Source organism: Uloborus diversus, chromosome 3 (assembly GCF_026930045.1).
Source record: "Uloborus diversus isolate 005 chromosome 3, Udiv.v.3.1, whole genome shotgun sequence".
Taxonomy (NCBI): Eukaryota; Metazoa; Arthropoda; class Arachnida; order Araneae; family Uloboridae; genus Uloborus; species Uloborus diversus.
The window spans coordinates 2,578,560-2,605,356 of NC_072733.1; the positions used below are offsets into that span (position 1 = coordinate 2,578,560).

A 26,797-nucleotide genomic window follows, 5' to 3' on the forward strand; every position below is an offset into this window, starting at 1 on the left:
ATAATAAAAACAATAAGTTATTTCTCATCTTGTTCCCCAAAACGCTACTTTCTATTGAAGAGACTGAACACCTTTTAAAATAACTTCTCTGATAATTTTAATGGAATACTCAGCATAATGACCCCCCACACCCCCAAATGGGCAAGCCTCTTTTAGCTATTACGATTCGAAGAAATCGATGGAATATTTACTTATCAAGATGTCCGATGGCGTTTCTCTGTTGCAGATCTTAATATGCAGATGATGTAACTAGGGTTTCCCTCCCCTCAATTTTACCAAGCCCCTCTTTCGCCCAAGAATTGGGACCCACTAATAAAAAGACTTAAATTCTTCTAAAGTAACTTCTCCAAAAGTTTCTGCGGTATAATCTGCCTCATGACCCACTTCCCTCACCCACATATGAGCATCCTTGCTGTCGCTATTATCAGTAGAATAAATTGCTGAAATATTTGCTCATCAAGAAGGCCGATGGCTTATTTCTGTTGCAGATACTTATGTAATAGGTATTGCATTTATATGCCTTGCCTCCCCCCCCCCTCATAAAATGTTGAATTTACCGACCTAAATATATCGATATTTGGAGAGCGATATCGCGGAATTAAAATTCTGATATCGTCTGGTCCTAACATAAACCTCATAAAAGCAATAATATACAACTGCATATATGCAGTAGCATATACTCCAAGCAGTAGTAATAACTAAAATTGCTCATGATTGGACATGAGTTGTACTTTTTTTGGGTGAATGATCCGACTACTTAATAATTGTGTGTTGTCACTAAATAAATTATTATTTGTGCCATAACAAAGTACTTACTTTTGAAACACATTTGTATAAATTTATAATAAAAGGAAAATCATACAGAGAGAATGCTTCCTTTGAAAATTTAAATTTTATTTCATTCACCAAAACACAAAATGGAACGTTTCGAATTTTATTTTTACCATAACAACCAAATTTAATCAATTCATAAAGAGTGGAGAACAAACAACTTGGTTAACAAAGCTAAGCAATTCAGAGTATAATTCTTTTTTTTTTCTAATCAATTAATAGAAATATAATTCTCATTACACTATTGTGTACTTTCGTTTAATGCAGCAATGTAATCAATATTTTTTTACTACTTAGTATATGATCAATTCAAAATGTGATTCGATTTAGATCAGAAAAAGTGGAACATTTAGCAAGAAGAAAATTGGAAGCAATGAAACACAAGTGAGCGGACATATTTGCTAAAGTTTCACTCTATATAAGAGAAGAAAGACAAACTATTTATTTTGTAACACTGACAATCAACATTTCCAAAGCATTTAAAAAGCAGAAAGCTACAAAAATAAGAGAAGAAATGAATGACCTTTTTCATGAAGTACTGTGCATTATGTTTCAGCATTATAGTAATATAAAATATTCAATTTAGTTTGAAATGAAAACTTTTAAAGCAATAAACTTATGTTTGTTTCTTTAATCAAATTAATTGGAAAGATCTATATCTGAAAAATGGAAATAAGACTTCAAACTAAATAGTTAGTTCATAAGCAAGTCTTTAGCTCACAATTCTTTGATAATTCCATAAGCTATCCCGCTAATGAAATTAATTCTGAGATATGCAACCGGTAGATTCTTGATTTCAAGTGTGAGACATATAAAGATACCTCTTTCTAAACAAAAAAGCATGTGCAGGTCTTTCCAAGGAAATATTAGTAGTATTACAGCTTGATAGATAGCTGAAATATCACTTCATAGAACAACATTTGAACTCACTTTTACGCACAATATTAATTTATAAATTAAGTAAATTCATACTTTTTATGCTGAAAATGTAAGTCAAAAAAAAAAAAAAAAACTAGTATAATGTTTTGATTTTGCACTATTTTCTCCACCTTTGTTTGTCAAAAAAGTGTTGCAAATTAAAAAATGATGTTGCATGTAATCAAATTTTGTGTAATTGAATTTCAAACACAAAATTGCATGAATGATGTGACTTAAAACAGTACAACAGAAAAAAATTTCTGCATTTCATCAGTATAACTATTTGAAACTGGAGCAAATGCAAATACAAAAACCTTTTCCGAATAGAAACAAAACTTCCAAATATTCCACGAATTATCTATTGAGGAAAAAATGCACAACAAAAATTAGTCAAATGCTTCAAGATTATAGACTCCTGTTTTGGTTGTGAGCATTTTCTGTAACTGCAAGTATATTCATTATAAGTTGATTGTACATTTAAACCTTAATGCATCTTTCAACACAAAATGACAGTTGTCAAAGAATTTTATACAGCAATCCAAAATATGGCCCCACTTCTTTGGATGTAACTAAAACATTTGGAAAACATTGAAAGAGCTTCTAATGATTTTGAAAGAGCTGGAGAATCTTGCTACAGTTTCTATATCATCAGTTTTTTTTTATCTTCATCAGTAAGTGCTTTAATTTAATTGCAGTGTGTATAATTCTAGTATACGAAGGGGGACCCAAAAATAACCGGATTTTTGTTCTAAAATATTTATATATTAGTTTATTCACAAAATTTCTTTAGTCTCCTTCAAAGTGTTCACCTTTAGATGCAGTACACTTGTTAATTCTTTTTTTTTTCCACTGTTAGAAGCATTCCTGGAAGTCTTTAATTTTGACCATGTCCAGCGCCTGTTGCAAAGCAGTTTTTACAGCCTCTACATCATCAAAACGCTTCACTTTCAGAATTTTTTTCATCCTCGGAAACAAAAAGGAATCACATGGGGCAAGGTCTGGCGAATACGGGGGCGGGTGGGTGGAGGAACGACTAGCCACCCTTGAGAGGCCAAATAGCAGGTAATAGTAGAGGCCGTGTGTACGGGAGCATTATCATGGTGAAGGAACCATTCTTCCGATCACCCGCGCAAGCTCCAACTCACTCTTGTTTCTTATAAAGTTTCTTCAATCGTGAAACGACAACTCTCGTTGATTTTTTCAACCTTTTCATCATTTTGAGACGTTGAAGGGTACTGAGAGCGAGCATGATCGTCAACATTCATGCTACCACGTTTAAAGCTCTCAAACCACTTGAAAACTTGTGTACGGCTCATAGCATTGTTCCTGAAAGCTTGTTGAAGCATTTGGTAAGTTGCTGACTTTTCAAGCAAGAAGCAAAATTTCAAGCTTACAGTTAGTTCTTTTAAATCAGCCATAATGAGTTCGCAGGCGGAAAGCAACAACACCTGAGAAAACCAATACTATGATCAGACTTATCAACTACACTGAAGCCACTTGCACAGCTGGTTTGTGAAGGTCTCTACTTGAGCCATACAGCTGGAGTCACTGCATCGAGGATTGGCATCGCATCATTAGTCCGGTTTCTTTTGGGTCCCACCTCGTATTCAGCAGTAATTCAAAGAATATCAAACTCAAAAATTTTATTAAATATATCAAATCTGTCAGAAATGGTCTGCTAACAGCATTCACTTTCATTTTATGAGATATCACAAATATTTGTTGCTTCAAATATTATTTATTGACAGCTCATTTATTGAGATTCTAAAGTTAAGATTTTTATGATGCATAAGAGTAGTGCAAATGAAATATAATGATTTCCTTACAACTTAATCTAATGTTTTAACTGACACACATGAAAGGTTACAGTGCATGTATAGGTACTACCATAAAACTGTACACCTTTAGACTAGTGTTGCAACTTTAGATCATTGAAGGAATCTGGTAGTATGTGCCATGTAGTGGTCGTTGGAGCAACGCTAAAGTCTTTAAAAAAATTCAGTAGGTTCGCAAGTGTTGTCTAGGGAAGTTCATGTTGTTTACCCCAAGCTCCAGTGTTATCATTCTCGTGTCAACATTCATTTGTGTTGGGAGGTTTTTTGAAATTTTCACTTCAGCTCTCAAAGTCTCCTTTGAAACCTATATTTGCCGATTGAATTCTCTGAAGGTAAGTTTATTACTTTATTACTTAGGTATCTAAGATGATTTAGCCTTATCGGCGAATCCTGATGTTGCTTTGTTTACTTATTGTTTCAAAATAAACAAAGTATGGGAATTTGAGCTGTAGCTTTAGACCAGCCATTTTTACTATTGTTTGTCAATATTTTGTGAACAGTTTTGTATTGTCTTGAGCAGTATTTTAGTTTTCAGGTTTTCTTTGGTTTTAGACATGAATCCAGGGAAAAGAAAGAAGATAGGTGGCCGTCCTTACCTCTACTATTCACCTGAACTGATGGAAAAGGTGATCCAAGAAATCAGGAGCAACCAAATTTCAACAAGGAAGGCAAAAAAGGGTAAATTATGCTATTGGTCTCACTCCCCTGATGTCATTTGGCACAAAAAAAAATATTGCGACAACGAAAAAACCTACCCAATTGGGACAAAATTTGTATCACGCCCCTGTAAAAAATTATAAACAAAAATGGCCTTGTAAAAAAATAAATAAGATCCAGGAGTAGGTACCTACTAATTGCTTTTCATATGTTGCATTACATTCATATTTATATATCTGAATAAAATATTGTATTTTTCACAATTGATTTTATTTAAGAAAACCTGAAATTGACTGAAAAATTATAAAAAAATTTATAAATCGAAAAAAGCAAGTACAATTTTTTTTTATTTACATTTTTGCAGTGTACAGAATTCAGACAGAATGATCTGTGCACTATGACTTTAGACCGGAGCGGTTTAGCATATCAAAGAAAATATGAGGTGGTCTAAAGTTGTCTCCACCATGTGCAAACTTCATACCACTATACAAAAAATTCCCCCTCCTTTTGTGTGCAATTTAAGATATTTTTCGAAGCGTCACTCTACATCTGAAGTGTATGGTTAAATTCTCAAACTTTTTTGGCAAAGAATTAAAAAAAATATGAAGAAAAATACACATAAAGTGGTCTAAAGTTGTACGGTTTTATGGTATATATGTCAACATGTAACACAGTTTTAATTTAAAAAGTAAGGTTGAATTTTACAGGTGCTAGTTGTACTCCAGATTTAAAAATAATGGATTTAAAAACAAGAAGAGGAACAGAATTAAATAAAAATATCTATTGCTGGACGCTAAAAATTTTAGACACATAGGTCGTTTTCTCTTAACTGCGACATTCTTTTCTTTGCTCCAAAAATGACAAATTAACTTGTATAAAAATCAAACTGATGGTAGAATGCATTGATAACATATTTTGATGTTTGTAAAATTGACTAAAACACTCTATTATTATTATTCACTAGCAGTACCCACAAAGCGATGCCCGTGCTAAGAATTTAAAGTAAGTCCGTTGAATAAAAAAAATCCATGATCCTTTCCATTCCTTCTGATGTGAAATGATCATTTTTCTTCAACTGAAATGCGTACACACATTTTCAAAAACCTATTAGTCTCTTTGGAATTTAAAAGTATTCGCCAGACACATAAAAAAATTAATATTATAGCTTTAAAAATCAAAATAATCCTTCAAACTGTACAGTTCATTGCTTAACGCGCCAAGTAACCTTGCTACTGTAACCCTGCCCTTTAGCGAGTGAAGTGATTTTTTTTCTGCAATTTAAAATGTTTTGCCAAATAAACAATGCTATAATAAAAACGTTACAAAGAACAATCCCAATTGAGTAATACTGCAAATGAAATTATTTGCTTAGATGAGTAAATATTTTCAACTATAAGAACAAAAACAAACGTAGTAGAAATAAGGAAAACAAAACCCAAAAGAAAAATCCTACAAAATCAAATTAAGTACCTGAATATTGAAAAAAAAAAGCATTTAAAAATCAGTTCACTGACCACAACAGTCCTACAATAGCGTTGCTTTCAACACTGTCGGCCAGCGCCCTCTCGAGTTAACTTAGCACACCATCTATAAGGAATTCATAGAACTAAATAATTAATCAAACATTTAATTTGCAATTACATATATTTTGGGAACGCCTTCGAACAGGATAAAAAGTATTCTATGTTCGTCTCCTAGTGCTAAGCTACCTCCCCACTAATTTTCAGCCAAATCGGTCCAGCCGTTCTTGAGTTATAGTGTAATTAACACGACTTTCTTTTATATATGTATAGATTAAAATATTTTTTTCACATGATAAATGTCATTCCTCTGTGTGTCTCTACCCCCACCTTAAAGCAAAATTAGTTTTAAAATGTCAATAATCCATATATTCTTGTAAAGAAATTGTCTCCAATTGATTAACAACTATTGTGCAATGTTGTAAAATATACAAATAAAGACTTCTCAAATTTTGCACTATTCTAAAAGAAAAAAAAAGTCCTTTGATTTTGCTGTCACTCCCCTGTTGAAGAACAGAATTAATGATTCTCACTTGTGGTGATAGTTATATTAGCTCACTTTTAGTCTTTGAATTGTGGCCTCATTATGGAAATAATCTCAATTGGTTGTAATGTATTTTTAATGACTGTTAATACCCTGTCTCTAATAATTACTTGAATTTTGCAATAAGCACTCAATGAGTGATTGATTCTTCCTTGTGTGGAGTTTTTCCACCTTACTTTAAGTGATATCCATTTTTGTTGCATGTAGTTATGACAATATGTAAGTAAACTTAACTTTTGTCATTCCCCTGTCCCATGTAAAGAAAAAAAAATGATGATAATAACTACTTTTTGCAAACTACCGAATTGAATCATTTTAAATTTCATTAAAACAGTGTTTTCTTCTCCCAGAGAGAGATTACAACACCTTCAGTAAAATGTATTACTTCCTCTTAAGTGTCATTTCCCTGTCACAGTGTGTGCCAGGGGGCCCTGTCCTGTTCAAATTGTGCAGTTTAGGGAAAATGACCTCCATTAGTCTTCAGTTAAAACATTCAGGCACATCTTTTTCTTCATCTCTTTTCTTTACTTTCTTTCAGTTATTCTGACCCTAGAATAAACTATTTTTTCATATCTAGATGGTCATATATATTACACCTTTTAAATAATTTTTGAATTACAGTAAAAGCTCATCTATTCCAAAATCAACTAGCCAGAAACAACCAATTATCTTTATTTTACATTTCTTAGAGGAAAAAAAAGGAGATTATTTTTAAGTCCACAGTTCTGGTTTCCTGTCCCCTTACATGTTTCTATTTTCAAAAAGAAAGGAAACAACCAATCAAGAAAGGAAAACATCAAGTGAAATGATTTTACAAGTCATGAGCAAAACATCAGTTCCTGTGATTCCTTCCCTCAGGTGCATTTTGAGACAATGCTGTGTTTTTTTTTCAAACTTTTGCAAATGTTTGGACCTAGTTTATTAACCACTTTTAAGAACCTCACATGAATTCCTTAAGTTTGGCACAAAACACTTTCTGTCTTGTATTTTTTCATACAAGTCATTCTAGATTGACTATTTTTATGCCAAAAATGTAGAATAAAAGTGGACCTTTTTTTAATACGTATTGTTTCTTCAAAATTGGCATGAAAGTTTTAAAATAAACACTTTGAAAATAATAAAAATAACATATAACCAATGAATTTTATACTAGAAATGTGTAACTTTTCACTTGCACCATGAGAATAGTTCATTTTTAACAAAGCAACTTTCATAAAAATGATGATATAAAAATTTGATTCTTGCTAAATGTTGCTTTTACTGTGAAACATTAAAAATAAAATTTTGGCTTTTTATTTCTTGTAACTTTTATACCATTCAACATTTTAAAATGGGCCAGAATTTTCATGTCCTCAAACATCCAAAAAATTCATGTATTTAGAATTTGGCATTCCTTTTGTGCTTACTGAATAGCTTAGCTTTTACTGTATGGAAAGTTTAAATTTTTTAAAATGGTCAAGATGTTATGATCAAGTAATATATGCATAGCAGAACAAACAGGTAAGTGATATATCAATTAAAATTTTTACTATTTTCTTGTATTTTTAACAATGAACACTAAATAATAATTGGAATAACGAAAAGAAAAAAGGCAAGTAAACGGTAGTGTCTGCAGAAAGTAGTTTTTGAAATATTTGAAGAAATATGCTTTGGATTCAATACTAACATTAGGGAAATGTTGGAATTAGGCGTCTTTTTCGCACATTTCTTTCAGCGGAAATGAAAAAAATCAAGCTTGTACAACAAAGCTTATGTACAATAGATGAAAACAAATGAAAATTGAAAAATGTGCAGTTACCTCCCTTTATCTGCCCCCCAGCAGTATACCTACTCCACTCCCCACAAACTTACTTTTTTTTTCAAAGTTTAAATATGATTTGATTCAATCAATTTTAAGGCACAGTAGCTCAATGTATAAAAACTGCTTAATGTGTAGGTCAATATGTGCATTTCTATAAAATACTGGATTGCATAAGTGCCATTAATTATTACATGAACAATTCAGTGTTTTACACAAACCTGAATATTCAAATGTTCAGCTAAGTGAAGATTATACACATTGCTCAGTTAGTAGTAGTTAGTAGTAGTTTATAACATACAAAATATTATGCCCTTGGATATAACAAGTAGTAAGTGCACCACAGATACTTAATGCATTACAGCAAGAAGAAAAACATAGAAAAGGGGAAATGTCCCCATTTCATAAAAAATGCATTTTTGATCTACATTGCAATAGAAGAATATACAATACATAAGCAACCTGTTCATGATATGAAAAGTGGTTTTCAAAAGTTGCACAAAATAGTTTATTCGTTAAAATTTTAATTTATATATATAAATGTGACATATAAAATCATTTATCTTTCTCAATATTATAGGTTTAAAGACTTTTTCAAAGTTATTAAAGCTAAAAGATTTGATTTAAAACAGCGTATACATACAACAGCCCTGAGTACAGCACTCAGTGGTGAACTTTTGTGCATTTCAAATGGAACATTAATGAATTAATGATGAAAAATTAAATGCTTTCAAGTTTTGAAATTAATATTTAGAACCGGCTTAATGTTTTTTGAAGGAGTCGAAGATTTTGTCTAGAGCTTTTCATATCAGGTTTGATTTCAAGGGCTCTTTTATAGCATTCTTCTGCCAACTGATACTTCTTCCATCTATGATATAAAACACCTGAAAAATAAATAACTAACTATAAATAGCTAACCAAATTTCTCTAGAGGAAACTTTTTAGGTATACAGCTATTGAGAATGTGATATGAGAGAAAAAAAAAACCTCTCTTGGATTTTTTTTTATTTTTAAGAGCAATAAAGCAGTTTAAACCATCTTAAGTTTCACGAAAATGAAAAACATTGTTTAACAATTGATAAAGCTGTGAAAAGAACTACTTCCCACCAAAATTATCGATTCAAAAATGTATTTATAGAAAAATTTACTAAGGACTACAAATATGGACATAAATAATTTATCTTAATAATCTTTCTTGTTTAAAACCAATCTTACTCAGTAAAACACTTAATGCACCACTATTAGAATAAAATGCACTGAAGTGTTTAAGCAAAATACTGACAAGGCTTTAAAAATAACTACACGGAATTTATAACAATCATTTAGCATATTGTTTTAACAAATATAATAATTTACCTAAATTTGCATGATATGTTGGATTATTTTTATGCAATTCTATAGCCTTCAAAAAGTGCTCTTCAGATTCTACATATTTTCCAGCCTTGCCAAGAGTATTAGCCAAGTTGAAATGCACTGATGCTTCAAAGGGTAAATGTCGCAAAGCTTCACGCCCAACTGCTTCAGCTTTCTCTAAGTCACCTAAAAAAGTCAAATGTTTAAGAAAAAATCACAGTGCCATTATTATTTTTAAACTTCTTACGCAACTAAATATTTTTTACAGGAAAAGCCATTCATTCTAGACTTTTTTAGCATGTTCAACGACGCCATCCATTCTTTTGGCTAGTACAGGGGGACAGCTCATAGACTTTTTCAAAATTTTAGTGGTAATTTTAGGAACTTTTTGGCAAAATTTTAGAGGTAATTCAAGGTTTTATTCGACTACAAACAGGTAGTCAGACCATAGTTAATTACATAACTGACTAACCCAACAGAAAATACATTTTATCCCTTATAGCTAGCATAAATTCAAGTACTTTCACAAAGAAAGAGTTGAAACAAAAGAGAAATAATAATTTTTTAATATAATTTATATTAAATAGCCAGAAAGCACTTGAATATCTAATCATCAGGGTTCAAAAATATCATGATATTTTTGAAAATATCGAAAATATCCGATATTTTGATATCTATCCAATATTTCCAATCGCACAAACTAAAGTCTTCAGAATAGTAAATGCATCCTCAAATCACTCTTTATTTTCTTACATTATTATTATATGTAGACTTAAAATTAAGGTTTCTCTCATTATTTATGTATAATATTTCATTTTGCATTTTTGTCAATTTTAATAAAATTAATTTAGCATTAGCCGTTTTACTCATTTTTCTCCTGTTAGCTATTATTACAGTTATATGATTCAGAAAAAAAAAAAAGGCATTAGTCGATGCACAGTCATAAGACATTTTCCATGTTTCTGACCAATGTTTTATGTTTAATTAGGCACTTTTAATATGATTTAAAATTCTTACATTACTAATTGTAAAAATGAATGTAAAATAAAAAAGAAATATTACATTACTTTGCTGTATTAATAATGTAATAATACATCATAAAAATATAGTGAATAACTTTTTGGCTATTTTTAATAATAAATGAACAATATTACTATGATTTTTTAAATTCTTATATTTAAAATACCGTAGTTGAAAAAATAAATATCGAAAGTATCAAAATATTGTGATATATATCATGATATATATCGACTGATATATATCAGCGAACCCTGCTAAGCATCTTTTCAAAATTCGTTCTTTTCAAGGGCGCCCATAGAGGGGGCAAGGGGGGGGGCTTGAACCCCTCCTTAGAAGTTAGAACTTCCTTGCTTTTAGTACTTTTTTCTTTGCAAAAATGTAAAAACATTTGTTCTCCAGCCATTAATGAATAAGCAATTAAAATGTCTAATTTTAATGACTCTAATCTGTCCTGAAATCTGTTTCCATAGGGAAAATATCCTGCTAAACCATGGTTAAAATATCTGAGCCCCTCCTTACAATTTTGCATATGGGCGCCCATGGTTCTTTTCACTTATACTATAGGAAATTCGTAGTTTTTACAATTGACTAGCTTCTACAGACATTAAATTTCATATAAGGGGCCATTCATTAATGACGTAAGGATGATTTCGGCAATTTTTGACCCCTCTTCCCCCATGTAAGCGTATGTAAGTTCTTTTAAACCCCTCCCCCTATCCATAAGTAAGATTCCATCTCGATTTCCAAACTAATAAAATAACGAATCTTATATCTCTGGATTCGTTATTAAATTCATTATTATTAAATTCAAGACCTTTCTTGTGTAAAGAAATATTTAATAAAAAGTTGGAATTTAGACTGGATGCAATACTAATCAAAAGTAAAACATACCATACGTAGTACGATTATTTTATTGTACTTTACACTATTCATTATTTGTAAAACAAATAAAAAACAGCTCATCCTAACACGTTTTTTATCTTCCATTCGCAAATAAAATAGGATCCTTGTCAAACCACTTGACTTTTCTAATGTAAAATATAGACTTGTACGTAAGAATGTGTTTGCCCTCCCCCCCCCCAATGTAAGGGTATGTAGAGATTTCTCCAATCCCCCTCCCCCTCGGGACCCTTACGTAATTACTAAATGGCCCCCAAACATTCATTGTCTACAGCAGCTTTCTACAGTTTTTTTTGTACTCTTTTGTAATTGACCTAGAGCTAAACTAGCTCTAGGTTTTTAAAACTCATTACAATTTTTGTTATTTCAGGAGGTCTGCAATCAAGATTTTTCTTTTGTTGTTGTTGTTGATTCCTTTTTAAATTTATTCTATGTCATTTTTTATTTAACTATTAATACACTGGTGCACAACCTATGGATTGCAAAGTTACAGGGTGCATCCTGTTATGTTCAACGTTACAAATGCAACAACAATTTTTAGTTTGTATTTTTCTTCTTTTCCATAGTTTCAAATGTTATTTAGAAAATTAAAAATAAATAAATTATAAATATATTCTGGCCAGTGAGATTCCTCTTCGTATTAACTGTAGGCCTAAGGTTAAAAGAAAATTTGGTCCTATTGAATTAATATACTTCTTGTGTGATTTATGAAAACCCTTCATTGCTTTTAGCTATCAACAATACCCTAAAAAAGAGATGGCAAAAATAAAACATTGATTTTTCAATGTCAGTCAGCTTGGGGAAAATCTTAATGTGTAAAATGATTTTCATATTTCATTCAGTAATGTCAGAACTTTATAAATTCTACCAATTGCTCATAATGCACATTTACTCACACTCAATTTTTAAAAAAACGTCATCTTAAAAAAAAAAAAAAGACTTGAAATCGCTTGATGATAATTTTTTTTTTTTACTTTCTCAATTTTGGAAAAACTTTCGTATGTACGAATATTTTCAGACTCACAATTTTTTGACTTGAAATGGGAATTATGCTAAAAATATCTATGGTTTATTATCAAAGCCAATGTACTTGCTTTTCAACTCTGCCACCTTACCCCCCCCCCAGAACATTGTGATTTTTTTTAAGAATTATAAATGTTTCTGAGTATTAAATTAAAAGGAAGCTACAATTTTATACATACTAGTTAAAAAAAATATCAAGAAATACTATGAGATAAGTTAATGCATTTTTTAAAGCAGAAAAGTATGCAAATGGCAAAGAAAAAATTGCCGAGTTGAAATTTTTAACAACTTTTGAATTAATTAATAATCATAATAACGGACATAACAAAAAAAAATTTGAACAGGCACCAAAAATAAAGAAAAGAAATCCTTGATGTAGTGCCAATTCACATCATTACATGACATTTGACTAAATTTACTAGATCTGTTGGCTTTTCTGACTTCTGGATTTTAATAACCTTATCAACATTTTAGATCAATTTAATTTTTCAGCATTTTTATAAACAAAAGATACAGCCCAGTGGCGGATGGGGCTGCCGAGCAGCTGGGCATTTGCCCGGGGGATCACCAGGGCCGGAACAAGGATTTCGGGGCCCATAGGCATTAGAAGTGATGGGGCCCAATCACACATGTATTTTATATATAATCTCATATATTATTTCTTTAGCCTGTATTTCTGTTACCATGCAAAACCTTCCTTAGCCCTTCCTCAAATTTTATAATTTACCCCTGATTTTAAAGCTTATAGTTTTAGGCAGGCCCGGACTGGCTCCTTCAAGGGTGGTCGACTAGGTACTGGAATGGGGCCCTTCCACGGAAAATGTAAGAAAATTGTTTCAAAAACTGCTTTTTGCTTTTTCTTTTTGGATACGTTAAGTAAAAAACCTAAAGTTAAATTTATATATAAAAAACATGCGTTTGAAGTTTTGCTTGACTTACCCTTTACCAGAACGAAATTTCATACTACTTTTAAAAAATCCATTAAAGGTGCATTTTTTATCATTTATTCTGAATTAAAGAAGTTTTTTCTTAGATTGACCTTGTAAAGGGGAAGAAGGATTGTGATGTAGGGTTCCCTCTTTCAGTGGAGTATAAAATATTTCGCATTTGAGGGGGTCCGGGGGTTTCCCCTGGGAAAATTTTGAAAAACAGTGCAGTTTACAGAGTACTGTGGTTCATCCCTTCCCTCTCCCCCTCCCGCTCTTCTCCTCAACTGCCTCCAGTGCCACAAATGGCCAGAGTCAAGACAGGTTGTAAAACATTTTGTGATCTGTCCGACTCGGGGGACTTCATGCCGAATGCATGTTTGACTGCAGTAGAAATCCCCCTATAAAGGGGATAAGGACCCTATAATGCTGGGAAGAAGAGATAGTGGAAAGAAAGAAGAAGAGAACAGGGGTGGGGATGAGCAAGTTTAAAATTTTTCACCTTGAATGCTTGAAAATTTTTGGTTGGAAAAGAAAACTATTTTTAATTTTTTCACTTTTGAACTTCAATATTTCTTGGGAACTCTAAAAACTTTCGGGGCCCTTACGCAGGTGCCTACATTGCCTATTTAGTAATTCAGCTCTGTTGGTCACGTGTATTTGGGCTGCATTGAATTTTAGAAAGGGATTTTCTTTTTTTGTAATTATTTAAATATCTATCGCAATATCGTAATAATCTAGTGAATTTCTCAATGACTAAAGAAAATCACCAAGAAAAGTAAGGGTTACGAAATTAAAAAAAATAAACCTCTACTAACTCGTGCTGTGAGTAATAAGCCGATATCGTTGTCGTATCTGCCGATAAGACAACTTTGTTGCAAAACTAGTATAACTGCCCAGGGTCTTCTTAATGCCCAAATAGCTGCCTCTAATTCCTAGGGAACATTAAACATTCCAAGGCAGGGCTGTCGCCAAGAAGGAGGCAGCCAATTTTAATGTAGTGATGAACAATAATAATAATAATAATAATAAAAATGAATGAAAACGTTCTCATTATCAGACAACCGAAATAGTAATAATAACATAACAAGTGGAATTCAAGTGATAAAAAGTACTTTTCTTCACAATTTTTAAGAAAGTGCAATCTTTAAGTATTACTTAGTAACATCCACAGTTCTTTATAGTAATTTACCTAACTTAATGCTGCTGAAATGTATGTTTTGAACTTTTTTAACCAAGAAAAAAAGAAAAGAAAAAATAGTGCATAAGATAAACCCATGACAACCTTCAGTTTAATTAAAAAAAAAAAGAAAGAAAGAAAAAATCATGATAGTTACATTGCTGCCACTGACAAACATACATTTGGTTTCTATTTATTTATTTATTTTTTTTTTTTTTTTTGTATCATCATGAAAATCACAGCTAAGTGGAGAAAAATGCATGGGCCGCCAAAGCATGTTTTAAAGGAAAAAAGTTGAAATGCAGTGAGCGAGACTCAAAATATTGTAATGAATAGTCACACCAGTAGTTCTAAGTGTTCGAAAGTACAAATCGAAAGTAAACGAAAACTTTATAAAGAAAATCTGGAGACAGGATGTTTAAAATAGAATTTAGGGTGGAGAACATTTCTTCGTTTTATGCTACCAAGGTATCTTAAAAGTGCGTTTTAAAACTTTAATTTTGAAAGATTGCCGGGGAAGAGCGCAACTCCATTCCTTCCCCTATAGCCTAAAATTCGTATTTAGGACTTCATATCCAAAAAGCTTCCAGATAACGCTGCAGCAAAATGTGTGTGGCGTCACACTGATGAATCGGCAAGAAAACATCATTGCCGATTTGTCCCCCGCATTTGCAGGAGAAAACATCGGAAACAAATTAAAATCTCAACAATAATCAAGTGTTAGTTTATGAAAAGAAGCAAGGCCGAATGGACATGGAACACCTGTTGAAATATCAAAGTAAATTGCAGTCAGCAATTGGGCATGGTTTGAGTTCCAATTTTTAAGAAGATGTATTGTCTTCGAGAAATTTTTGAGTCCTGGATCATTTTTCTATGCATTTGCATATTCTTTAAAATTTAAACTTGCAGATTTGGAAATTGACTCAACTTCGATTCGCGAGCTACCGCGTTTCTGAACCTTTCACATGCGAAATGTAATAAAAAGCTCTTTTCCCCTAAAAACAGAAATAATGGGTAGAAAACTGACAAAAATTGGGGGACTCCATTTCCAAAAATTGGAACATGATGAGAGAAAACGGTGGTCATATTTGGATTCAGGCGGTCATTTTAAATAACAATCAGCAAGAATTATGTGAACTAAGTACTGAAAATATTTTATTTTCTGAAATATTGGAAAACAATGAAGTAAATTCATTATTTTTGAAAAAGAATATACCTACCAATACTGTCCAGCATTATAACCATATTATTCCATGCTACCAGATGAGATAGTTGCAAAGAAGTGGCATTCCTCCAAGCTCGGTAAGCATCATCATACCGCCCTTGTTCTAAATACTAGTTTAAGAGTAATGACAGAAAGATTTTTGGTTCAGTAATCGTCTTAAGAATAAAAAAATGGGAAGATTGTACACTTTGAATTAAAATTTAAAATTACTTTAATATGCAAGGAAGGTAGTATAGTAAAGTATATGCCTTATGATTGTAACCAGTTTTCAGACCATATTCAAATTTGAAATTAGCATAGCATGAGGCTTTATTTTAAAATAAAAACATTCCACATTTCTTTTACTTTTAGGCCAAAATGTAAAAGAAAAATGAATTAACTTTTGAAAAAAAATAGAAGTAATAACATAAATTTTGTTAACATATGTTTACTATGGAAAATTCAGCCCCCATGGAATTTTTTTTAACAAAACGAAAAAAGCATTCCTTTCTCTCTTGAGTTGTGCATCTGTGTATTAGGGTATGTCATAAAAATAAAATTTTTAAACTTTGACTTGCACATTCGGAATGTAATGTATTTGCACCCAATAAATTCATATCTTGTATTATTTTTGAAAGATAATAAGGTTTAGCTATCGGGAAACAAGCTTAAAGGTTTGGAAAAAAAGGTAAAAAATGGCCGATTTCCAAATTTTTTTAAAAACAACAAAATATTTGAAACTTTTGTTCTAAAACCATTTAAAAATCTTCCTTTTAACACTCTTTTCACATGTTTTTATGAAAAATATATTCTTTTACAGTTCTAAGTGCGTGAATAAACCTTACATTTTTGTGAAATTAACCAAATGCAGTCATCCCTCGCTACTTCACGCTTCGACTTTCGCGACTTCACTACATCGCGGTTTTTTTTTTTTTTTTTTTCAAATATAGTAATTAGTCTTTTTTATGTACTCCTATAAACTTTTTCCTACAAAAGAATAATAAAGTATGTCTTTCTAGTAAGGTAAGCTCTTCTGAGGGGCTGTGGTGTGGTACTAGCTGAGGGTGTGGAGGTATAAAATCGCTGAAGAAAGTGTAGCGAATCACTAGTTTATTTTAACCTTTAAACACTATAACTGGAAAGTATAAATCACTAGAGGATAAATGACTCTGTAAATGGTGTTCAACAGTGTGCTAGCTTTTTAAGTTGTATGCGCAATACCTTTAATGAGGATAAATGTAGAAGAACGGGGACACATACGGTCACTAACTGACAATTAATTCTTCATCGAACAAGTTAAGTTAAGCTATTTTCATAGATTAATAGTAGTGTGTAAGAAATGCATGTGTGTATGTAGTTTTATTTCCCAATAATAACTATGTGATATCTATTACGTCTAATATATCTCATTTTCTCATACTTTGTGTAAAAAAGGTAATGCAAATGTAATGGTGGTTAAGGGTACTGTTTCATATCTAGAGGGCTCAAACAATGTTAAAAACCTATTTTAACTGTGCTAAGTAAGTTGATGCGCTCTAGTTAGGAAAATATTCGGTTTATAAATACAGAATCCTACTTCGCGGAATTTCAGTTATCGCGGCAAAGCCTGGAACAAATCAACCGCGATAAACGAGGGCTGACTGTATCGCTTTTTATACCATTTTTTGTACATTGCAATATTTTTTGCAACAAATATTGAACTCTGCATCTCTTAGTTGGATAACAACCGAGAATCTACCGCAAGAAGGTAGCTGCACTTCATGCTCCACACTGCCCTTCCTTCCTATCCATCCAACCAAAAAGGATAGTCTTAACCGACTAACATTTTCTTTTACTGTACGATTTTAAACAAAATTTCGATGTTTAAACCAGGGTTTGAAGTTAGACTTAAAATTCAGTTTTGGCATTATAATCGTAAATATAAATTTGCTCGTATAAATCCATCTCTTGTGTCTACCTGATCTTTTGCCTCGTATGATTTTCTCTGATTCAACTACTTTACATTTTGACTAGTACCCACTGCCATGATCAATAACAAGTTCTCAGAATTGGCATAGTAGCCATTTCTTTGGATCACCAGATCTAATTTTGAGGAGCTCATCAGACAAACGACTTTTACATTGTGCAACTTTCAATAAGTGTGCAAATTAATTGAAACAAACTTGAACAATTAGAAAACTAAGAAGACATGGATTTTTATTTAAATTTATTGAAATCAAAAGTTTTTCGTATACAATGTCCACGACACTTTATTATTTGGACACCATTATGCATAGAATCAACCATTTTTCACAATCATTAATACTATTTATGTCCTTGCACCACACATGAATTAGCGCAGTGATTAGCTTTTCTATAGTTGAACAGTTCTTATGCAATAAGCTTTCCTGCACATGGCCCAAAGATTCTCCATTGGGTAGATATCAGGAGAGCTCATAGGCCATATCATCTTCTCAATTAGGTGCTCACTCATAAATTTCTTGACCATTTTGGACGTATGGCAAGCGGCCAAATCCTGCTGTAAAATCTATATTCCATCTGGGTATCATTTTTTCAACTCTCCTAAAACCTTTTTTCTCAGAATAGTAATATAGTGCTTAGAACGCATCATACCCTCAACAGGCTGCAAAGAACCAACATCATTGTACTTGAAACAACTCCAAAACTTCTTCTTTTGAGGGTGTTTACATATTTGTTCTTGTGGCAATCCAGAAAAATTTTGCCTGGAAATCTCCGCACATGTTAAGTTCCTTGGCTTGAGCAATGAAATAAATTTTGTCTCAAAATAATATTTTCCCCCAGTTTTCAATAATCCAATTATAATTTAACCCCCACAAGTAGCTCTTCTTATTCACTCGTTGAGTCAGAAACTGTGTCATTATAGGCCGATCGGCTGGCCGACAGCTGCAATAGGCGCCTCCGAACAGTAGACGAGTTCATATTTGTTCCATGCTCTTTCAACTATGTATTAAGTGCTTCACTAGGATCTTTTTTTAACTAAAATAAGTAGAAAAAAGTCATCTCTTGCTGTTGTTTTCAATTTTCGCCTACATTTCCCTCTCTGCTTCGGAGTTTTGGATCCTGTTTCTCTATTTTGTTTTATAATACAACTCACAGTTGTAATACAGTAGACCCTTGTTTTACGTGGGTTTACTTTACGCGGTTTAAGATTTGACACCTTTATTTTATTTTAAGCAGATGAGTTTCGGTTTTACGCGGATGCAGCAATGCAAACAGATAACATTTTCCCCTCTTCCAAAGTCCAAACTCCTAAAGATTGCATATTGCATGCAATCAACTGCATTTTGGCATGCTAATAATCGGGCTTGGACCACTGGTGACATTTTATGCAATTGATTCCAAAGCTCTTTCCAGAAGTAAAGTTATTAAACTCATACAGTTTAGAACTCACTGGAAGAAAAGCTTTTAGGAGTGACAAAGGAGGACAAAACCAACGAGGATACCGACGTCGGTGACGCACAACCAAAAATGTTCACAATGAAAATTTTGAGCCATTCCTAGACAATAGAAATGATCTTTCTGGTTTGTTAGTGAAGGAAGATTCTATCATGGAAATGACGCAAGTGATCATGGATGCATTAATGCTCTGCAAAGAACTAGAGAAGAATTCCTAATGACTGCCAAAAGATTATCATAGCCAGCTCCTCTTTATAAACAGGACATGAAATTAATTTATGTTTTCTTTACGCATGTTGTGCATAAAATTCGATACAAGTACATATTAAACTTTTTATACAATTAGTCACCACTAGAATGAAGTATTTTGTTATCTACGAAACCAAACCCCTATTTAAACACTATTATTATGTCTCAATTTACACGGTTTCGATTTACGCGGCATTTCGGTGGAACATAATCCCCGCGTAAAATGAGGGTCTACAGCACTAAAGCCAACTATCTTCGAAATGTCTCTATAAGTCTTTGGCATACGTTCTGAAATAGTAACAATGTGTGTATGCTTTCGCGGTGTCACATCATTGCTGATAACAGTGAAATCTCAACTGACATGATGATCATAGCTGCAACTTTCATTCCTGCATATGCGCTCTTATAACCCCTCTGATTGATGGAAATTGACGATAGGTAAAGGATTTATTCATCTCATCCATACTTTTACAAATTTTAGTAAGATTACTGAAGAATACAAGGATGTATTCTATGGACTTTTGACAGCAAGATCAGGGTTACATTTTCTTTCTGTATTACATTGACAATATCCATCAAGTAAAACTGATGATAATCCAAAAACAGTTGGAGTTTTATCATTAATTCAACAAATGTTCCTGTTTCACACTCTGGCTAATGACAGGGTTATGAAACTGGTTTGAGAATAGATAGATTGGTATTTAGAGAAGATGAGAGACATGGACTTATCAGAAAAACATTATACTCGTGATCATAAATGCTACAACTGATTCAAAGGTCAACTTCAAACCTGTACTCAAAAGTAGAAACTTGTTTAAAATCATATAGTAATTGTTAATACGTAAATACCTTGGCTGGGTTTATGGGAAGGACAGGATAGAACACAAAATGCAGTCACCTCCTTGTGGTGGTATCGGGGTTTTTAATGTACTTGAAATCAGGGTGCATACCCTTCAGGAAGAAAAAAATTCAAGCATTTTTCAAATACTTTCAAAGGATTTTTTTTCAAGGCAATATCTTAAACTTGCACTAAAGATATCGTATGCAGATTTCATTTAATGCAAACACACACACACACATAAATAATAGGCAATAATATAAAAAAGTATAGGAAAACCAAAATTCATAAATTATTTGCGTTCAATAATTTATAAAATAAATTTCAAACATAGGGGATACATATGTCAAATAGTCTTTTTTAAAGGGTTACCATGTTCCACTTAATAGCAATTTTGAGCTATTTTTTCAAATAAAAATTCTTAAACTGAAGCAGAAAAGAAAATTATTATTATTTTTTGCATAATATTTTCAATGAAACATACCAGATTTCCTAAATTGTAGAAACAATCTGGATATCGTTTACGGTAGTGAATAGCTGTAAGATAGCTTTTCTCAGCAGAATTCATTTTTTTCAAACTTGATTGAACAATGCCAAGATTCATCCATGCTGCAGCAAAATCTGGCCTATTAAAGTAAAAAAAAAAAAATCTTAAAAGCAGATTGACATTGGGTTCAACTTTTAAAATGGAAAGCTGGGAAAGAAATCTTAAATAAAATTTATAGGATGAAAAATGTGTTAAACCTTTAAGCTTGAAATTACACTATCATGTGGGTTTAACATTGATTAAAATTTTAGCCTTGTGGGTGATAAAATTTTGTTCAATTTAGCCCTTGAAAAGGTTATACGAGACTCAGGTATCAACACTAGAGGCACAATCCTGCAGAGAACGATACAGATATTGGCATACGCGGACGATATCGACATCGTTGGGCGAAGAAAACAGGATGTCGTTGAGGCATTTGTTGCCCTTGAGAGCGCTGCCAAGAAATTGGGCTTGGCTGTAAACAAGGAAAAAACAAAGTTTTTGGTTGCAAGCACTAGAATACATGATGTGCAGCCGCTTAATATTAGAAACTATACTTTTGAAGGAGTCACCCGGTTTAAATTACTTGGGTACGCTTATTACCAGTAAGAATGAGTTTAAAGTTGAAATTGGAAATCGAATTTTGATGGCAAATAGATGCTACTTTGGTTTAAAGAGCCAATTAAAATCTAAGCTCTTTTCCATTAATACAAAAATAAATCTATACAAAACCCTCATAAGACTTATCATTTTATACGGTAGTGAGACATGGGCGATAAATAAAACAGACTTCTCATTTTTGAAAGAAAGATCCTTCGATCAATTTTTGTAGTAGTAAAAGGAAATGATATGCTTGGAGAAGTTTATAATAACTTTGAAGTATACCATAAATACAGACAACCCAACATCTTAAGAGTAATTAAAGCCAATAGAATCAGATGGCTGGGGCACGTATTCAGGCGTGCAGATCTGGACCCGGTTAAAAAGCTTACTTTTTCGAAGATTGAGGGTACAAGGAGAAGGGGAAGACCAGCAACAAGGTGGCTGGATAGTGTTGAGAAGGACCTAAAAATGTTGGGAGTGAACAGGTGGAGAAACATGGCAACATGTCGTACCGCCTGCAGGAAGCAGACGGAGAAAGCTTTGGCCTGCACCAGGCTGTTGTGCTGATGAAGAAGAAGAAGGGTGATAAATGCCAGAATCCAACAACTGTGATGATTAGTTAAAGCAATGTGTAACTCACATTTCTCAACAAATCATGGCTTTAGTAGACTTTTTAGGTTATAGGAGACACCGAAATCATATGCTGTTAAAAAAGATCAACAGCTCATGTGTTGCAACCAGGCTTACAAGAAAATCTAATCAATTACGATTACAATTATGAGCATGAAAAATATGAGAGAGAGAGAGATTACAATTACGATTAGAACCTTCCGACAAAACCTAATTACGATCACAGTACGTGGAAAATGTAACTGATTACAATTATGAGATGCCGATTACGATCGTGATTGCGATAACACACTCAGACTCTATGTATCGTTCATTTGTGGCAGCAACTTTATAATTAAAAATTAGAATTTTTGATTTAATATTATACAGATGACTGCAATGATAATTGCAACTATCATGCAGTATTAACTTAAAGATTATACCTTAGTGTTATTTATTAATTTTGAATTATGGCTTGAAAAGAATGATTAATATAGGCACATGTAAATTTTTGCAATTAAATTGCATACATTTTCCAGCTATAGTGACCTTATATTGTATACAGATAGATGGTTGCACATCCATATAAAAATGAATACGTAATGCATATTGTATGGGATTTAATTGTATATTATGAATTTGCATACAACCACAATTTTAGAATTTATAAATTCTGAAAATTTTGAAGTATATTTCAGCAATGTACTTTCAACTATTTGGTATAACCTCAATTAAATTAGGACAATCAGTAAAAAAAAAAGAGGATGGGGGGGGGCACAGCCCGCCCCCCTCCATTCTGGCTTATTCTATAAAATGAAGCTATGGAATATTTTGATACTTGCGTATTAATGCAACCATGCTTAATTTGGTGGTACCTCATATCACAATATAAAAAGTAGAAGAGATATAGTATACAATAATCATATAATATGTGGTTAAACTTTGCCTGTTGCAGTAAACCGTAAATATCAAACTTATCTGTGATAAAACTTTTAATAGTAAATACAGACTAAACTTGAAATGGTTTTGGGATTTTCAAAGATATCAAATTTTTAAAGGGAATTTTTATCAACAAAAAAGAGATTTTTTCCTTGTCTTGGCATTTGCAAAAATATCAATATCATTGTACTCTGGATTCTGAGTGAAATCATTATTTATTTTTAACTAGCATGATAAATTAAGGGGATTTTGGGTCCCCCTGAAATCTAAGAGGGCCTGTGCCCCACATGCCCCTGCAGTAATCAGGCTCTGGGGGGGGGGGGGAGAATCTTTGTGCAGAACATGTGCAATACATTAAAGTATGCAGAAGAGTGGAAGTGAACGACATGAAAATAAACATTTGAAAATAAGTACTATAGGTAAATTTTTTTTGCAATGTATTTAAGTAAACTTAATGCTGCAAAGGTGCCTGTTTTCACTCTTATTCTTTAAGAAGGGAAAAAGTGCAAGCAATACTAAAAAAACTTTGAAAAGCTTTAATTACGTTTTTGATTTGGTCACTTATTACAGAATTTGCACTTTTACAAGCATAAGAACATTTTAACACACATTAAAAAATACGAATGGATACAATAAGTTTTGCTATAATTTCTGCTTTCTAGGCATTATTTAATTTTTTCCCTCATATTTCAGAATACTATTTACATTTAATAAAAAACTAAAATTTAAAATATATATTGAAATTATTTCAAGCACAGAAAGATAATTAACATTTTAATATAATTCCCCGTCGTAATTAAAAGTAAACAATTTTTTAAAATCTATTAATACAAACTTTTTTTTTTCCAGAAGTACATACTTATTAGGTAAAAATTATATTAGTATTAAAATAAAAAATATAAATTTAGATTAAATATGAGAAATTATTCCAAAAAAAATGAAAAATACATTTCTCTGGACTTAGATTATATGTCATGCTGTGAAAAATCGAAACAGTTCAAATGAAAAACTACCAAAACACAAGTGCACATCACTCTTTTTTTGACGAAATGTCTTCTCTTTGACCACTTTTTCTATAAAAACATCAAAAGCTTGTGTTCCATGCATAGTTTGTTGACCAGGTGTAAGGATTAGGAAGACGTTTCGTTCAAAAGAATCTACAGATATGTCTCGATTTTATGACCCTCATTTACAAACGGTCTGACGAGCACTAAACAGCCTTTTTCTGCATTTTTATTGAAATCTTATCTTCTCCATACCATTGCAGAAACCCAACCTGTCACTTTCAGCAAGTCAGGATTACATAATTACAAGGCCAAATTACGATTATTTAAATTTAGATTACAATTAGGATTATGTAATCGGCGATTCCTCCAATCCTGGTTGTAACTAGGTAATTTACTTACTTGAATATAAAATAGTAATTTAAAATTCTAATGAGCCAAATATATGAAAATGAAATACTGTTTTCTTTATTCCTAGGACATATTATATCATCACCTATCTGATCATACTACTTGCATGCTATGTTCAGCATCTTCGAAACAGAAAAGTTTTCCTCAATACATTTTACATTTTGTTTTAATAATGGTAAATATATTGGGAGGTTGAATAATAGTTCCTGCTGTTTTGAAATAGATGCCGTTACTGGAACTGACTGAGCTAGTTTTTGTTACTGACGCATCTATATACAAGTACAATATGCAAGCTTGAAATTCAGTTTATGTTATTTTGCGGAAGTGAAAACAACCTTTTTAAAAATAGCTTAAGTATGTCAAATTTTTTGCCAAAAAAAAAGTCATCGCGGGAAAAAAACATTCCGGAAAGAGATGCAGTTGAAGCTCACAGAATTCTCATGGAGACTTACGCCGATCATGCTCTGCCTGAAATAGCTTGTAGAGATTGATTTAGATGCTTTAAAAATAATGACTTTGACGTTGAAGATAAAGAGCGCTGTCGCACCGAAGAACTTTGAAGGAAAACCATTGGAAGCAATTCTCCATAAAGATTCATGTCAAATGATAGCTGAACTTGCAGAACCATTAAGAGTTGATTACAAAACAGTTTTGAAATGTTTAAACATTAGGAATGATTCAAAAGTAACGTAGTTGGGTGTCGTACCAGTTTAAAATGAGAGACGTCGAACAGCATATTTTCAGGTGAGAACAACTGTTTCAATGGCAGAAAAGGAAAGGGTTAGTGCATTGCATCATAACTGGCGATGAAAATTGGATACACTATAATAATAATAAGCGTGGAAAATTGTGGAGTAAACCCAGCTATGCATGTAACATACTTAGCAAAGCCCAATATTCATGGTTCCAAGCTTCTGCCATGCATTTGTTGAAATCAGCTGGTTATTGTTCACCATAAGCTGCTCAAACCAAATGAAACTATCACGGGAGATCGCTACAGGCTACAATTGGAGTGATTAAGCTGAGCATTGAAGAAAAAACTGCCGTCTTACAAGTAGAGACGTGACAAGGTCATTTTGCAGCATGAGGACGATCGGCCACATTTTGCAATATTGATCAGAAGTCAACTTGGAGACACTTAAGTGGGAAGTCCTACTCTACCAGCTGTATTCACTAGGCATTGACTCTTCTGACTATTACTTGTTCTAGTTGACGACACATGGCTTAGCTGAGCAGCACTTTCATACTTACGAAGAAGCTGAAAATTGGGTTGACTGTTGCATAGCCACAAAAAGCATATCATTTTTCTGACATGAAATTGAAATGCTGCCAGAAAGATGGGGAAAAGTAGTAACTAGCGATGGACAATACTTTCAGTAACATGTTTTAAAATGATTTTTAAAAAATAAAGCAGTAATTAAAAAAAAAAAAAAACAGCGAGAACTTATTGAACCTCCCAATAGCAAAAAAAAAAGTGTTTTTATGTGTATTTACTAGATTTTATGTCTACATGGAAATGGTTCAGGTGAGAAAAGAGATATACACTGTTGTGCAAAAATTAAGGACGAGACGGTTTCTTCAATATAACTTTGTACAAAAGCTTTCCAAATCAACACATTTAATACCGTAAGATCCCCAATACGTAAGGACATGTGTAATGTAAGCAACACCTACTAAAAGAGAGATCAGAGGGCTAAAAATAAGCTTTATTGAAAAAGTAGCATGGAGCGCAATGCGACTGAAGGCCGAAACATCCCTGTGATGGGTGTCCAGCAAGAAACATCCGGTCTTTAGTAGGGGATATGATCTCCCCCGACTGCTAGGCGGTTTCACAGCGTCTGCCCATGCTGAGAATGAGGGTGGTGTCAATGAGTTGTTGAGGCATTGCTGCCCATTCGTCTTGCAGCGCCAATTGAAGCTCCTGAATTGTTACTGGTGGTAAGGTACGAGCTGCCAAGCGTCTGCCTAGGAAATCCCATACATGCTCGATGGGATTGAGATCAGGAGATCGTGCCGGCCAATCCATACATTCAATATCCTCACTCTCTAAGAGCTGTTCGGCAGCTACTGTGCGATGACATGGTGCATTGTCGTCCATGAAAGGGAACTGCGGACCCATAGCGCCTCTAAAAAGACGTACATATGGAAGAAAATCTCGTTACAATTGTTATTCTAATAGTATATTCACCCTATATTGTTTTTATCTCGTTGCTTACTACTTAAAGATTGGTATAAGAATTGAGCGTTTACTTACGGCATTCAACCGCATGTTATATCAGTAGGCATCCTGTAAACACCATCCATCAAAGTTAAAGTTCGAATACGTACTTCCATGTTTTCGCCACTTGGTGGTGCCCTCGTCACGATCTCTCATGAGCGGGAAAGTTGTAGAAAGTTCCAGAAGCTGTTACATCGATCATACTTGGTACACGTGGACCAATGAGCGTTGAGCACGTCGTTTTGAACTTCTGTTCTTAAGGGGGAATTGCCGT

At 32.8% G+C, this 26,797-nt stretch overlaps 2 protein-coding genes across 2 annotated transcripts in view; one reads left to right on the forward strand and one right to left on the reverse strand.

Moving 5' to 3' along the window:
• The window catches only part of LOC129218190 (A disintegrin and metalloproteinase with thrombospondin motifs adt-1-like), a 65,616-nt gene extending 56,927 nt beyond the window's left edge, over positions 1–8,689 (forward strand). The window contains exon 5 of the mRNA XM_054852407.1: positions 8,684–8,689. Coding sequence (XP_054708382.1) covers positions 8,684–8,689 — 6 coding nt within the window. The remainder of the gene's footprint in view (positions 1–8,683) is intronic.
• Positions 7,379–26,797, reverse strand: part of LOC129218191 (protein O-mannosyl-transferase TMTC4-like) — a 110,661-nt gene continuing 91,242 nt past the window's right edge. Inside the window, exons 14-17 of the mRNA XM_054852408.1 lie at positions 20,698–20,839; positions 15,726–15,840; positions 9,460–9,642; positions 7,379–8,987 (exon numbers count right to left, since the gene is read on the reverse strand). Of these exons, the coding sequence (XP_054708383.1) occupies positions 8,854–8,987; positions 9,460–9,642; positions 15,726–15,840; positions 20,698–20,839 (574 nt within the window). The 3' untranslated portion in view covers positions 7,379–8,853. The remainder of the gene's footprint in view (positions 8,988–9,459; positions 9,643–15,725; positions 15,841–20,697; positions 20,840–26,797) is intronic.